Source organism: Haliotis cracherodii, unplaced genomic scaffold (assembly GCF_022045235.1).
Source record: "Haliotis cracherodii isolate W230 unplaced genomic scaffold, xgHalCrac1.p SCAF_21, whole genome shotgun sequence".
Taxonomy (NCBI): Eukaryota; Metazoa; Mollusca; class Gastropoda; order Lepetellida; family Haliotidae; genus Haliotis; species Haliotis cracherodii.
In genome coordinates, this window is record NW_027266277.1 from 9,432,250 (window position 1) to 9,449,648 (window position 17,399).

The 17,399-nt window shown below is 37.9% G+C and overlaps 1 protein-coding gene across 1 annotated transcript; it reads right to left on the reverse strand.

Moving 5' to 3' along the window:
* LOC139470919 (uncharacterized) lies at nt 1–15,897 on the reverse strand. The gene is made up of 4 exons (XM_071253245.1): nt 15,846–15,897; nt 13,435–13,485; nt 1,869–2,000; nt 1–1,340 (listed from the first exon to the last, which is right to left on the reverse strand). Exons 2-4 carry the CDS (start codon nt 13,439–13,441, stop codon nt 736–738), a joined length of 744 nt encoding a protein of 247 aa, XP_071109346.1. The 5' UTR covers nt 13,442–13,485; nt 15,846–15,897; the 3' UTR covers nt 1–735.
* Nucleotides 15,898–17,399: the final 1,502 nt, after the last annotated feature.

The window sequence follows — 17,399 nt, forward strand, 5'->3', positions numbered from 1 at the left end:
AATATCACGCGCAGTCTGGCAGAAGCAGTTACAACAGTAAATTATGGGAGGTAGTGTGAGAACCTTTCTTGTCAGATCAATACTGTCGGGACAAAGATAACATGTACCATAATATTATAAACTCCTAAAACAAGCAGGAGATCATGAACTATAAATGTTAATACCAAGTATTAGAACAAAGATACAAGTAACATGACATTATATGTGTCAGTTGTCTCACTTCCTGGTCAGGCTGAAAATGTTTTGAGAGCCTGCATGACTGTCCAATCAAATTACGTTATTGTCACTTCAGGGGAATGTCTGTTGATCTCAAAGACATATGTTTCGGACATAATTAGGCCATATCATCAAGGCGAAGTGACTGTTATCCTACCGAAAATATGTAACCGTATCATTGACCTCCTCGCGTTTGGCTGTAGAAGTAACTACATAGAGTGAACCATTTTCCGTCAACCATTTTGTATATTTCGTAGTGATGTTTCATTCATTGATAACGTTAACTAAATAATGTAGATTTTACGTTTCATACTTGGAAACTTACTTGCTGTGTGATACGTACAGTCAAATTACCACCCATTTGGTTTAGATTGGACGGTCATTCACTCCAAAACATTTAACCGTGTAACTCCGTAATTACTATCTGGAAGGTTTATATTTACGTTTAAACTGTCATAACACTTGAGCGAGATATACAACATATTTTAGAAGCTGTAGTCAGAATTTCGTTCCCGCGATTTATCCAACTGCAAACATAGTTTTAAAGGCATCTTTCTGCATTAACCAGATGACTTTGGAATTATGTTTGCAATTGTTGCCATGGAAACCGTTTTCAGTCGGTGCTTTGGCAATGGCAAACATGGCAACCAATCCGCGCACAAGGCTCTCATACTTGGAATTAGTCATGATCTTGTATGTTTTCAGAGCGAACGCCGTGGAGGCTGACTTAACAAGCTTCAGCTGTTCGGAGAACAGTTTCAAATCTACAATATTGCTCTCCAGACCAACTACTCCAAACGCTAGAGTGAAGTCCACGCTAACAAAGAGCCTTAGATTGCGTAGAACAAGTTTAGCCATGGCTTGGTTGTACGACCGGGACGCTTTCTTGTCCTTCGTGATGGTCAACAGGTACGGGACGTCAGTGGGAGTGAGAATGATGACGTCACAGATGACGTCAGTCGGCGTCTTCAGAGCCACGAGGTTGGAAAGAGATTTGTGAAAGAACGCAACCCCTCCTTTGTTTGCTACAAGGTATTGCCTGACAGTGTCGGTGATGTGGAGCTGGTTCTCCTGAAGCTCTTGTTCAAATGAAGGGGGAAACAAGGTGAAGTTGATCCCCTTTTCTGAAGCAGAAAACGGAACCATGTGTAAAACGTTTAGTGTAGTCGAAATATAGCAAAGGTCTTGTTCTTATACGAGATAAGTCACAAGTGTATGTACATGTAACGCGAACTCATGTGAAACACCTCAAAATAATAGCAGGGGCAAACTGTTACTGTTTGTTTGTTCCAGCAATATTCCAGCTATATGACGGCGGTCTGCAAAATAATCGAGTCTGGACCAGACAATCCAGTGATTGACATCATGAGCATCGATCCACGTAATTGAGATCGATGACATGCATCAAACCAAGTCAGCGAGCCTGACCATCCGATCCCGTTAGTCGTCTCTTAGGACAAGCCTCGTCCCCTTTACGGCAAGCATGGGTTGCTGAAGGCCTATTCTACCCCGGATCTTCGTGGGTCCAAACTGTGACTGAAAATACTACGTTCAACAATAATACGATTGTAAGTAACATGATAGCAAGCCTGTAGTTAAGGATAAGTCCTTTCTGCAAGGGACATACACTTCAAATGAGGCAATATTGTTACCTTCTTCTTGGAGGGATTTGAAGTAGTCTAGAATTTCCATGAAGGACTCCCCGGAGTGTTTGATGGCCGGTCCGAAACTGTAGCAGCCTCGCAGGCAAGTCACAGTGGACTCTTCTCCCATCCTCGTGGTGTCTGGAACAGATAACAGTACACTACTGCCTAGAAGTTCATTCCCCTTACACGCATGGGCAACGCGTTACGCAACCAGTGTGCATCGGGTTGGTCACGCGTGTGATACCCGTGTGCAACGCGTTGCACACGGGTGTGCACCCCGTCCGCCACTCGTGTGCAACGCGTGACACACTCATTAGAGGGGGAACAAACTTTTGACCAAAGGAGGACCCGTCTTAAGCTGAACCTGGAGGTGGTAACAAGGAGAGAAAATTTTGTTATCCTGACGAAAAATGATAATGCACATGTATTTCCTAATGTCTCCTTTCTTTATGTGATTTTGTGGGAATAACATGAATACTGTTGTGATCAAATAGATGTGTTTTGTTTTATACGACCATTGCTTCTAAATCCGATGGTGTTTAGAGAATACATGGTCCTGGAACATGTTATTGCAATTGGAATGCTTTTATTGTGATTTGACATTAACCGTCTGTAGTACGACTTTCAGTGATAATATGTATGAGGTTTGGCGGCGCATTGTTTTTATTGGACCCTAATTACTTTGTGATGACTTGGACTCTTTATCACAGCTCCATAGCCGTGAGGCTGGAAAAGAGCAGCATGTAATTAATGAGGGTGGGTTATATCATTGAGGATACACTTGAGGGAGAGAATACTAATTACCGTACTACAGGAAGAGACCTGTAGACGTAAGCGCGGGGTTGTGTTTTAGCTGGCCGTTCGATAATGGCCGCCAGGAGAAGTGAGCTTTGACTGCGTCATCTAAAATAAATAATAAGATACAGCAGTGTTATTTTCACGGTCTGTTGAATAAACTCCCAGTGCAACGGTAAATGTATCTTCTACTTGATCCTTGATACATCATTTTGGCATTCACAGTATATAGTATTTCAACGTACAAAAGAGCACTGATCTAAAGCAATTCCGCGGGAGTAGTTATTACCTGTGCATTACTGTATTTTCTCAGTGAGTACCCGGATGATATAGCAGAAATCTAGACTTGTTCGCGACCTGTGCTCGCCATTCGTAAGCGCATTTTTATTGAAAGTAGAAGGACATATGGTCACACTGATCAACAAAAATGAAATACAGTTTTTGAAATGTAGGTATATTTGTGGGGAGCATCGGTAATGGTGATGCAGTTTTGATAAGTCACTTGCTTGGTAATTGTGCGATCTTCGTGTACACTATTTTGACTTGCAACACAAAGAAAATATTTCATCTGCACATTGCTTATTTTACCGTGTGTATATGTTTACATTCAAAATGTAAACAGATTTCACTAAGGAAATGTATTAAACGCCTAAATATTCAGTTTATTTTACAAATTAACTGAAAAATATGTCCATCTTTATTAATATGATAACGAATTCCAAATATTTTTTTATGTTTAATATCATCACCAAGTACAGTTCTGTATTGTTTGGCTTCTTTTCTTAGCATGATTAATATATTGTGATGTGTTTAAGCTCTTTTGGTCGTCTTTATCATTTTTAGTCAGTCGGTTAAATAAATGAATGGATTATTCAGTCAATTTGTAAAATGACTGAAATATTTAGATATTTAATAAATTGCCTGAGTGAATCATATTTTACACATTGACTGTAACATATACACGCTTACAAAAGAAAATACTTGTGAAAACAACGTCTATCGCGCATCGAAAAACTTCCCAACCAAACGGAAAGGAACAAGAATGATTCTGTTCAAAGCTGCAGCGAATGAATGAAAACAAAATGCAAATATCATTATTACAACCTACCAAAGTTATAATGTATCCGGGAATATCAACATAAAGGAACAATATCCATTGCGTCTGCAGCTGTACAAAAATACTTATTCGATGTCAAATGCCTATGTGAGAATCAAATACTTTAATAATAATTATTTGGAAACAATATTTGGAATATATATGAAATATATTAAAATATTTAAATATATCGTTTTTAAACGTTATTTAAATGTATCGAATATTATAACCCGTGTCTGTTTCTTAACTGATCACTTAGTTTGTTTCAATTGTTTCACATAGGTGCCAAGTTAGCTGAGAAAGCCCACGTGACAACTATTTTTATAATGTCCACGGTTCTTAAAAACATACATTGAGTTAGATAACAATGAACAACCAGTCAGTGTATTATCGGTTACCCTTTGAACAAAGTATGTTGTTTTTACATCTGTAGTTCACGCCATGATATGAGTGTATTCCCTAGGTTTAGTAACCCTACCTTCACATGTAAACACTTACTTTTGACATATCCACTGTGCAAGATAACAGTAATTAATCAATCAACGTATTTCCTGTTGATCCTTTGATGTCTGGGAATGATCAGTTGATTTACAAAAAAAGTAAATCAACTGATCATACATCTCTTGCTGGGCTGCCACGTGCATAATTCACATTCCACCTCACTTCAAACCTGGATTTAGATTAAATAATTACCCCAGGTACAAGAAAGACCAAATTTGAACCTTTATCCGGTAATCTGAGTGGTGCTACAACTGAGTATACATAATATAAATTCATTAACTGAGCAGCATGTGAATTACGACAAATACAGAAGTGTAGGGTTATACCAGAAAATGTGGATGACAACAAGGGAGTAGTAATTGTATCATCCACGCAATCCGAAATCCGCAAATGCTTTCACTCAGCGATACTTTTTTTATTATCAAACTCTAACAATCAGGGGTATTTCCAAATATCGACATCCGATGAGCTTTCGCCGTTATTTGTCTGTTTGTTTAGGCTGAAGATATTAATTACCATGCGCCCTTTGTTGAAATCTTCATAGATCACGGGTAACCAATCAGTTTTCAAAAATGCGTAAGTTTATTTAGCTGTCCTTGCAGACTGGTAGCCCAGTCTCTTGTCACGCTCGGTTGCGTTAACGAGCAAATTGACTCACGGCAGCTAGTAAGCCCAAGCGTAAATCCAAAGGTCGTATTACCTGAAGAATCAACCTTCATTTGCGAAATATCTACTGCTCTTAAAATCAATATTTCTCCCAATACTAAAATTCAGAACTTTCTAACCAAGGATTACCAGTTGAAACTGGTCGATGGCTGAACATTCCCAGGGAAGACAGCCAGTGTCCACTCTGTGATTCTATCGCTGTGGGAGATGAATTGCATTATTCATTCCGATGTGAAGCTTTACACCAACGGCGATATGAACTCTTAAATAAGCAATATCTTAAGTTTCCAAACATTTAAGAAAATTATGACCACTAACAGTGTAAGAAATCTAAAAGGCCTATCTAAATTCCTTGACAATGTGTACAATACAATTGGTAAATTGTATTAGTATCCACGTATCCTATTTTTATTATTTTTGTTAAATTGTACATAATAAAAATTGTAGATAATTGTATGTCATGTTATTCTAAGAATAAATGAGTTTGAGTTTGAGTTCGACACCCGAGAAGAAGCCAGAGATTAGTGCTCCTTTTTGAATAGTTTACAATCATGTGTTTTAGGGTTAGCTGTGTTGGCTTAAACGTATTTTTATTTCAAAAGAAATCTGGATCGGTAAACAAGCAAAACTTGCTTATGTAATACCTCTCCAGGTAACAACTTAACAACAGCTGGATATATATATATAAGAGAGTGATGAACATAAACATACAAAATGCACAAATGAAATACACGAAGCCAGTACACTGAAGCAAGTGGTGTCTGTGAAATAAGGTAATGCAGTTTTCCTTTACTACATGCATAAAATTAAGCTACTCAAACCTTTTGCTTTTGACAATGATGTCATGAACTGATTTAAGAAGAGTCATGTTTGTAGAACTGCTTAACTACTGCCATGTAATATCATGTTTAGACCATACCCATGTGTGTAGAAATACACAGTGTTTCTGATATTATCGTATTTTTTAACAGTTATAGAAAAAGTGAATTGCATCTTCAAGGTGATATCCACAAGTGCAGTCTGGTATGTCTGATACATGTCGTCTAAACTTATCAGCGTTTAAGTCACTGCAGCCGAGCCTAAGGCGACAGTGGACAATTTGGCATGATCTATGAAAATATTTGAAGTCAAAATTATTAATAATTGCATCAGAACGATTAATTGAGGATTTGATTTCTTTTAATGAGCGAGCATTAGTTACTTCATCGGATAGAGGGTTCCGCAGGTTGATCATATCCAGAAGAAATGATAATAAGCATAGGTCTGTGTTCTACATTTGATTGTTTGTATGTTGAATCTTTTTCTAAGGTTATATTTGCTGTTATCAGAGAATTGAATATACACTTTTCAAATATTTTGGCTAAGCAACTTGTGAGTGCTACAGGTCTATGATTTGGGCATTCATGTTCATCGCTGACACTGACACCGCATCAGCCCGGCAGTGGACTTGACACAGTTATTTGCGCACCGATTATATAACTCCTACAGACAGGTTGGGTGGTTGTTCAAAGCGAAACGGACGACCCCGTCTGTTATCTAATAAATGCTGTGCGGCGCCTTTGATCTTGCCTCCAACCATACATCTTATAGTAGTAAACGACGATCAGGATGGCCTGGAAATAAACACAATTCTGTCTGCCCAGTGTATCAACAATTAACTAGAATGCTTCATATCTACAAATATATATAGAGAAAAGTGCATCAGTGTGGTTTATCATGTACAATGCTTTCTTACGCTTGGTGAGGCAGACTGAAATTGAACATTAGGATAACGTCAGCAGGGATAAAAGAGGTCATACCAAAGAACTTTATTTACTAGTGGAAAAATCAGACATTCCGATCAACCACTACAAGCCCCGGCCGGATCTCAAGGTTGACCAGATCAACACCCCAAAAGAATATCTCTACGCCAAACAAGGAGTCCCTTTCGTCATGGTGCACAAGAAGGGGGGACAGGACATCGAGTAAGACATCACAAACTACACAGACTTGTACCACTTCTTCCAGAGTAGTGGCGTACCGACCTCAAACCACTTCGTCGCCAATACCGCCGCCCTCCTTGCCAAGAGTCTCTACCAGAATCCCGACCCCCAGGATGAGAAGCTGACCAAGAGACTACTACAAGGACTAAACTTAATTTTTTTTGGGGGGGGGTGGGGGGGTGGGGGGGGGGGGGGGGGGGGGGGGGTGTGTGTGTTTGCACTTCTTTATTTAATCATTACGCTTTTTTACCCTAATAGTATAAGTGCTTCCCCGTGTGCGAGATAGGCTAAAGTCGGAAAGCGCACGTTAAATCTCCGAAGTACCTATCTACCAGAACTTTATTTGCTGTTCTGGTCATACATAAATATATGTAAGTTACGTACATGGGGAGGCTAGATTATTTACAGCTTACAGCAATATAGTGCAAATATTATGTTCAATAAAAGAAAACGTTGATAGATCTATAACACACTTTTTATACTTTTAAACAAACTGTGGACTTTTAAGACATTTTCGCTTACATTCTAGCTAACCAATCATGTCTATCTATGAAATCTACAAGCATAGTTGCTGTCAAACCTAAAAAACATATACAGGGAGGTAAGTTTTGACTTGCCAAGCACCTTAAGGTGAGTTTACTTTTAAACTGTCAAAAGCTATTGTCCCTTCAATACTAGTATAAGTCTGGAAGCTGTCTCTCGGACTGTTATGAGTTATGATGTATTTTATGATATAACTGGGGAATGTTCAAATTAGTTACTGTCATTTAATCCAACGTTCTAACTGTCAACTGTCTCAACAGGATCATAGGTTTGGTTATATATCTCCTCCCTGTCTCTATGTCTTAAGTTGTTAATCGGTAACTGCGGTCCAAATGTATCAACTTATTCATCTATTGTTGCAAACTTGACTGATTTAAACATATCTTATTGATCATGAACTACTCAGTCAGCCATGTTTCATGTAGTCCCAATATCACTGAAAAATGCCGATTAACGTGACATATAAATTTACTCACAGACAATATATTTTTCGTGAGAGTGAAACACAATTTTATTAAAGTTTTATTAACAATTTCATAAACTATAATAATATTAATATTAAAATTCATCATCACTTGCCAAGTTTATGAAAATGTCCCCATTTGGGAGATGTCACATATAAACAAGGATTCGAACTAAATTTGATCGTCTTTGACACTGAGGTTTATCCCCACTTTGCCAGCAAACTGCAGAAGATTAACAGTGAGTGAGTGAGCATCGTTTCTATGTTTATACAAGAAAAGATATCATGTCAAAAACGCTCACAGTAGTTAGTGAGTAAACTCACGACCTGTCATGACCTGGTTGAGTGACTTCCTCCAATCAACATGAAAGGATTACCCACAGAGAAAGAAAGGATTAAAGTCACCCATAAATCTTCTCCTAACGTAGTACTCCAACTTCTAAATGCCTCTCAAAGAAGGATTAAAATCCTAAAGATATCCTATCTACGTGGCATAGGTACTCACAACCTCTAATAATAAACTGTTACGTTTGGTATCCCCAGCAATACTCACCATGGTCATTGGGCAAATGTAAAAATCACAAACCCTAACGAGATTCTGTCAACATGGTCACACCCGGTGATTGTAAAGATCTCAAATTCTATCAACTGTCAGACAGCATGGCTGTTCATATTCATTTACAACATCCTCTTATAATTAGTATAAAAGTGTCCCACACAAAACCTTCTTTTATTTATTCTTTCAAAATACAACACAGAAAGTGGGGTGTGGGGAAATGGGACATATTCCTACGTGAAATAATGAAACATTAGTAGTGGTGACGGCTATATCATAATTGTACTGTCTAAAGCATAAATTTGGCGAACGAAAAACGTTATATTTGCAATCAAATGGAATGACTCGTGTGGGCAAATGAATATGTTCGCAATCCACAAACAATCATTTTATTAATGGCGAACATTTACCAACACGGGGGTTCCCCTAGCAATAAACTCGCATCTAAATTCACTACTGTTCTACTGTCGGCTAGCCACAATGGCTAGACTGGACCCTAGTGGAATGGTTCATGCCATAAAAGTCTAGCAACCGAACACTAATTAAGATGGGCCGACCTTGTATTTACGGTCTGGTGAGCACAGCTCAATGGCCGCTCATTAACTCAAATTTCACATCTCACTGTTTTGTTTTATCTCACTATTCATTTGATAAATTTGTCAACTTCAACTGGAACCCGGTCCCGTGTCACATGCGTGTTACACGCGTTCTCAACGCGTGTTAGGGGAATGAACTTTTAGGCAGTAGTGTATATGTAGTAGTAGTCTGTCTTACATACCCTGATACAAATATATCAAATACAGCCCATGTAAGTCTATAATGTTTGGCAAGTCTAGATTACTGCTGTATCAAAATGAATAGAGTCTCTGGGCTCCCTTTTATTATATTTTTATTAAGATAATTGAACAACTGTTTTTTTTCTGTACGATATGTTCATTTCAGAGACAAGATGTTAGTCCGATGTAGTAGCTGTATAGTTATTTACATTTATTGAGTACTGAAAATGATACATCGTAATGATATGGCGTATATTGATTTCCAGATTTACCAGTCATTTGTGTAAGGCGTTTATCAATACAGACCCGTGTAGTTTGGCGCTATTATGTTGGGAAGGAAGGGAAAAAGTAACATGTTTTGTTTTTATTTCATTTTCAAATTGCTGTACTCTCGGAATTAAGATAACCAAACATTTCATTTTGTATAAAGGAGGCGTAAATGTAATGGCAATTTGAATTTGAATTTGAAAACAATTAAAATGTTCTTTATAAAGCATATTCTGCTCAATGAAAAGACAGAACACTTCAAATGTGGAAGGAAAAAGATATAAGACATGTATTGTGTGCTTCTAAAATCAAAATATATGCAATAGGAAAATTAAAGGAAATTTACTTTAGACACTGAGTCAAGCATATATGTACCTAACGCGTTTACTCTTAAACTTGCCTATCCAGAGTGTTAGTATTCACGGTTGATGTATTATCGAGTGTGTGTGAGACAATGATTCATTTTTGCAATCGCCCTTCGACGATAAGTTACTGCTTTGATATAGCTGTTTTAGCTGTTATACTGTTTTAGCGACGATGACGTCATATTATGGTCATAACACGAGTGTCCAAAGTGAGCAAATGAGTGAATGTTGTAGAAGGACGCAATCACCAATATTCTGCTTATTAAATAATGGAATCTGTACCAGGCAAGCCAGTGACTGAATGTATGAGCAACTATCAAACAATCAACCCACTCATCGACCAAGATATCACCCGATATGATATGGAATACTGGGGACTTGTAGAAAGGACGACAAACATCATGGCCTAGTGCCCCTCCTCCAAAGCGCGATATGAAGCAGTCACGTTTGACGTCATCTGTTATGTAGGAGCTGAAGATATACTTTAAGACGATCGATTAACAAAGAATCGTCATCGTGTTTTTCATCCTATTACGGTATTGTTTAAATCCCCAAGAAGGCTTAAATAGATAAGAATATTTTTGGATGACCCGGTGTTCAGAGATATGATAGGCTGACACTCTAGCAAACCAGTATTCCTTCTTTCAATGGTGATTCTACTACTTAGACAAAGACCCTTCTGGTTGAGTGAATTGGTGGATGAGCTGGATTTAATACAGCTTTAACATTATATCAGTTATGTCTAGGCGTGCCAGGTTAATGTGTGAGGAGTGAGTGAGTATGTTGACGCCGCATTTAGCAATATTCCAGCAATATCACGGTCGAGGGATACCAGAAATGGGCTTCACACATTGTACCCATGTCGGGAGTCGAACCCGGATCTTTTACCACTAGGCTTCCCCGAAGCCCCTAATGTGCGAGGAAGACAAAGGATGTGGTGATGACAGACCAAAGATAATAATAAGGGCGAATCCGAGATTTGAACCCAGAACAGGCGCATCCTTGTAGGGCAAAAGGACAAAAATCTTCACTGTGTAAAGCGACGCCATTGACCAGTAAACTATCTGTAATCTATACATTAATGTATACTATTTAAAGACTGACAAAATTAGGTCTTCTTACATGATCGATAAATGTTGATCACTGCTACTGTCATCAGTTTCATGAACACATATACATGTAGTGCATTCCTCCACGCGTCTCCAGCATACACACACAAATGACACCATATAACACTAGACGCATTGGATCTCCGGTCATAATGTAGGAAGTAATGCATGATCAAGCCAACAATGAATCACAACGTCCCTGCTGCAGAAAGTCTCTGATTGTCAGGATGCTGAATCATTATAACATAGTCTCTGTAATACGTAAACATCATGATGTGAAATGTAGACATTGGTTTATGATACCCATGAGCGATTTATTCTGGTCTAACGCGCTGTATCCACTCTGCGAATTCTACCCGTCTCAGTTTCAGGTCACTGTTAACTACATAACATTCTGGCCCATCTTTATCATAAAATACCAAACCATCAAAGAACTTGATTACAACTTCCATCACGAATGTCTCCTCTCTAACCTTATGGAATAGTATATCTACGGCATCAATTGGGGGCTCAATGCTCTCGTTGGTTCGGTTGGTCCACATCATATCTGTTCGCACCTTTTCCAGTAGAATACGTCTAAGTACTTCCAGGTCACCTTCAGCAAGGGTCATACCACATACCTTTGACCTCTTCACCTTATAGTCACCCGTATCTACCAGTTCTTCCTCTATTCCACAAAAAAATGAACCACCACTAAGAAGTTTTGTCATAGCTGTTACATTTTCTCTTAACTTAAGTGCTTCCCAGATCAGGAGTGCTTTTTGTTGAATATCTGTTGGCACAACAAATCCTATTCCAAAACTCTTCAATTCAGTATTCCGACTTTCATATAAAGGAACATAAGTCGTTGACCAGTCTATGAAGACCTGCGGTTGCGGTTGCATCTGAGAGCTCCTGCCTTCAGGCGTGAGATTATACAGCTGCGGGATGTTCCTAGCTGAGGGGTCAATAAGGCAGTTGTCCAGGGGGATCTTTGTCTTGAAGTCTGATGTTGAGCAAGACGGCGAGGACTTAACCTTCAGGATTACAACATTATCGTCAAGCCAGCTTCTTTCATAATTGTCTACAAATAATGTGTCATCTTCTATCATGGCGTTGAGCTTCAAGTCGACCAACTCATCAAATGCATTCAGATCTCTACTTTGGGTGTCGTTGTTTCCCTGGAAGTGAATCAACAAAATACCTCCGCCAGAGTTTCTTAGAGCACAGACATGGTTACAGAATTTCGCCAATAGCTCTCTCCTACGGGTCTTCAAGTTGGTCACTCTGCGCCCAGATCCATATACTACGGCCTTCTCCATGTCAAATGTTGTAACTGTCTCTGCCGTAGTGACGTCACGCGCAGCATGCAGACAAACCTGGCATTCGTCTGGAACAAACATTGGGCACCATGTACTTCACGTGGCCATGTCTGTCGAAACCAAACTACTTCGTTACACCACTAGAAGAAATCTGAGTTCATACATGTCGTTACTGGTAATCATTATTATGTTGAAGTTAAAATTGATAAAATTGTATATATCGAATTATACACATGGTATTTCAGACCAACGTGTTTGCAAGCTACGTGGAGGAAACTTATATTTTCACATACTTATTCTTTTCTTCAGTGTCCGATTGGGATTCACGACACACTTTGTAAACTGAAGTCGGGTCAGTGGTCACGGTTTTGGCCACATCCTTCAGTTTACATATCTTATAAGTTGAATGAACTGTTTGTGATTTTATTAGAATTAATTATGTATGTGAAGATCCCAGATGACTACCACAATAGCCTATAAACCATGCCTCTTGCATTCCTACTCGTGGTAAGTGCCGAATGATGAGGATCGAGTGGTTACAATGAGACCAGGATAAGTGTGTGCCATCGTACCCCGACGGCGTGTAATCGTTGCTCATGCTATCGTCCGCTAGTTTACCTGGGTCAGACTCGATTATTTGCATGTCGTCCTGATATAGTTTTACAGTTATTGATTGAGGCGTAAAACAACAATCACTCAGTCACTTCCAGGTTTGATGGCTATCTGTACACACTGGTCTGGGGAAACTTTTGTCGTAAGTCATGAAATGGTTTCTGTCATTATAGAACACAACCAACACAAAGGTTTCAAAGTCCAGTTAAATAACGATGCTAATAATATAACACGTGCCTTTTTCATTTCAATTACCAAGTGATGAACCAACATAATGATCTAATGGTGTTTCTAATGTGATTTGTTTCCGTCATTACACATTTCATGGTTTATTAAAAAAGAGAAAAATCAAATAAACTACCGGGCAAAAGAAAGTATACACTTGAAAATTGGATTTGACCAATATAAAAACGTCATCAAAACGTAACTATGCTGAAAACACTGCAAACTTAAGTCCAAAACACAACGATGATATTCTATCAAATAGCTCTCCAATATGGCGTATGTTTCTTTTGCCCGGCAGTTTACCTTTCACTATACCTGTCATGTTTGGAGACTGTCTTGTTATGTTTGGTGTACGTCAACGGGGATCTGAAACAAGATAAACAATGATAAAATAAAAATATAGATCACATGATATATAAACTGAAATTAGTGTTTAGAGTATGAACATCAAACACCATTGTACATGTTTATGATTAATTCCAGCTTGTGATCAATTCATAGGCATATAACAATAATCTAGCACCTAGGTTTACATTCCTCTCTCCACGCCATGGTTGACATATGAATAATACATGGTCTATAGTGGGAGTATTCCCCTGGCGGCCACCATGCATACGGCCACTGCAAGTGTCTGGAGCAAGATAACATCGGTGGTGATGTAGGTCACAGATATCGATCTCGATGGTGGGAAGACTTTCTAATCGGTCTCGCGAAAAGGAAGTCCGTTAGTTTATAATACCAGGTAAATATGGCTTCGATGATGATTGAACATAAGTTGAATTAAAATATTCTACTGAAACTTAGATGATGTATATTTATTCTGAATTAATAATAATTTTTTTTTTTTTTTTAAAAAGAAGAAAAGATGAGACAGTAGTCATTGATATTTTTGCCAACTTAGATCATAGTTGTTGGGGCGCACACACATACAAGTCACGTTCTTTATCGAATTCAACTTATGTTGATACAAGATGCTTTCCATACATTACAAACTAATGTTGGAGTAGTGAATGGTATTTATATATATATACTTCTTGAGTCCATGTTTTTACCTCAAGTTACAAAATATATAGCTGCGTTTATACGCACACGTATACTGATGCACTTCGAATAAAAGTATGACCATGTAACATTTATAGTTGTCAATGTTCATCAACGGTAAACACTGTGTAAACTGTCTGACTGACCAACGAGTGTCTGAGACGTTCTGGATCAAAGTGGCAAGGAGCTTCCCCTTTAAACGGTTATCAATATTTACACTATGAACTGAATTTGAACCATTACCAGAGTGTGATGTCTTAAAGCTATTTGTTATGAACCACATCCACATTCTAGAGGTACTTTACTGGCCAGGAGTCTCCAGCAACCCCCACGTATATGTTCTTACATTCACTAGCTTTGCTATATATAATGCCACATAACTTCTTTAAGTGTCGTGGAATACCTACATATACATATATGTTTGTGCCAGCCATGTGGTAAGTTAAGTCTGGATTGAATTCTGATATAAATAACACTTTGTCCAGCTGTTATTGTGATTATCATTCGGAAAAAGTTTACTCCGACTACATCTTTAGTCGTGGTATAATTGTTTGATTTAATTTGGGCTAAACTTGATGCTAATCACTAGCAGCTAAGAGAGATAGTGTAAATCCTGCTGGAGAACCGTCCAGGTAGCAGATGTACCGTAAGTACCCACGGTCCCTAGTAAGGTGGACTAATGCGATCTATAGCCCGTTTTGTGACGTATTGTTATTTATCGTGATATCTTTTTATGGTTTCATACTAGTTGTGAAATATAGATTTGTGATAACCTAGTTGTGTTTTACAGTCCTTTGTCGACAGGTTTTATAATAAAACTGTATTTTTTTATTACTGTATAACTTGATTTTGTCACAATATGGCTGAAATATTTTAGATGTGACTATAAATATTCACTGTTATTGTAATTACCCTCGTAATAATATATAACATTGTCATTATATTGTAGGAAGTATATACACAATTAATTCTTACCATGTTTAGGTTTCAAATAGTAAATATTTTGCATTTGGAACATTCACTGGCAAACGTTTGGTAACTCGAATGTTTTTGCTTAATGAAAAGAGACTTTTGGTTTGTCTTGTGATATATGAATTTAAAATGGAGTTTACATTATATGAATCATGACAAACACTCCAACTGATTAATGTTTACTTGGGAATATGAAATTAGTATCACCATATGGTGTTCTCTGACATTTACATGTATCATATCGATGACGGTTGTGTATTATACCCAATAGACAGGGAGAAACGAACGCCACTGAAAACCTGTCACTTTCTTCATTCGGAATAGCATATTTGTTCATTTGTTGATCATTCGTTGATCATTTGACAGATTGTCTTTTCCCTTAAAAACCAGCTTATATGTTGGAACACAGTATTGATTTCACCTGGCACAATAAAGCAAATCCTATCATTGGCGAACCATAGTAGTCTGTGACTGGTGTCAAACTGAAACATACATGCCTAAGGGATATCATTAAAGAAAACCAACCATCTGACAAAACAGAATGCCATTAGTGTGTGACATACATAAGTATTCTTTGGGAAGGCTTACCGATAATCATGACGTTGGGAGAGCTGGAATAAAGAACGCTAAGCATAATACCCAAGGTTTCTTTATCAAGTGGTCTTAAAAATAGGCATATAAAATATGCTACTTTAACATTGATTAAATCATACCTATGTGCACAAGACGTTAGAGCTCAGGCTGTGAACATATGTGGTATCACACTTCCTCCAAAGACTGAAGATGTAGATGGAACTAACAAATTGCGTTTCAGTCTTAAATTAATGCGTCATGCTTACTTCTGATTGGTTAACTTCCAGACACTGCGTCAGTCTTATAAAGCCAGCAACATGGGGTACAATTTTGAAAATTTGCCAACCTGACACAATATTGAATGGGATAAGCTTCTGAAGAAGTGATTATATCGAGATAACTTGCATTTCTTATGCATGTATTCCCGTTGGTGCATCAGTTATGTGGCCCAGTATATCATTATGGCAGATTGGACAACACGGGAACCTTGTTAATCTGGATTATCAAATTCTGCACCATTGGAGGAATTGGCTCACAGATCACTGTAGCCCAAAAAGTGTTTCTTGCAAATATTGTAACAACGGTTTATGTTGGGACGGCGTCAAAATTATCCATATCGAACTGTATATGCTGTGTACATCTGTAGTATAACACGACTGTCAAAACAACATAGATGGTAAATACGTATTGGGATTATATCAACTAACACCACACCCGACTGCTACTGGGGATGTGTGGAGACACACGTACAGTAAAACACACACTGCATGGTTCCACCTACCAGATGTCCTGCTGCTCCAGGGCTGTAAGCTCAAAACACTGGCTCCAGTGGAATATCGGAAGTGGTCAGCCGCAGCCTGACCAATGACAAGGATTTTGATTGGTCAGTCAGCTAGACATGACATCACTATTGACTTCGAGTATTGATTCTGAACAGAGTAGCTATGCTGACGATTTCAGTGACAAGGTATTCGGTTTATCTTGAATAAAGAATGGTTTAAGCTCCCTGTGTTGTATACAAGCATGATATACTAATTGTGAAAATCTATTGTTTAGAGAGATGTCACAGGTACATTTAATGTAATCCATATCTGACTTAAAGAGTTAGCATATGTAGCCTCAACCTATATCACTGAACACATCTCATGGAGTACTAGTATTAAGCATATTACCAAGTAGTAAAATATTTAGTTATGCAGGTTATTGGAAGGTGGCATAGCCTAGTGGTCAAAGTACTATTTGCTAGACGCCTTAAAACAACATTGTGTATGGGTGAATGAACCGTTAGTCCTCTGCTTCCTACCTGGCAGATATCTTTGCAGCTGAAAGAAACTAAACAGCTTATTGTGGAAGCCAAGTATGTATTTTCTTAGGGAAATAACGGAAACTAACCCTTGACTTTAATATATAAGCTTAATTCTAAATTACTTATGATTTTATTACTCATCGCTAGAGTTAAATTATCTAATGTTTATAATCTCATTACAAGAGTTAAAATACCTTATGTTGTGAATTACTCATTACAAGAGTTAAATTATCTAATGTTTTAAATTAGTCATTACAAGAGTTAAATTATCTACTGTTTAAATTACTCATCACAAGAGTTAAATGATCTAATGTTTTGAAGTACTCATTTACAAGAGTTAAATTATCTAATGTTTTAAATTACTCATGATTGGCGTTAAATAATATAA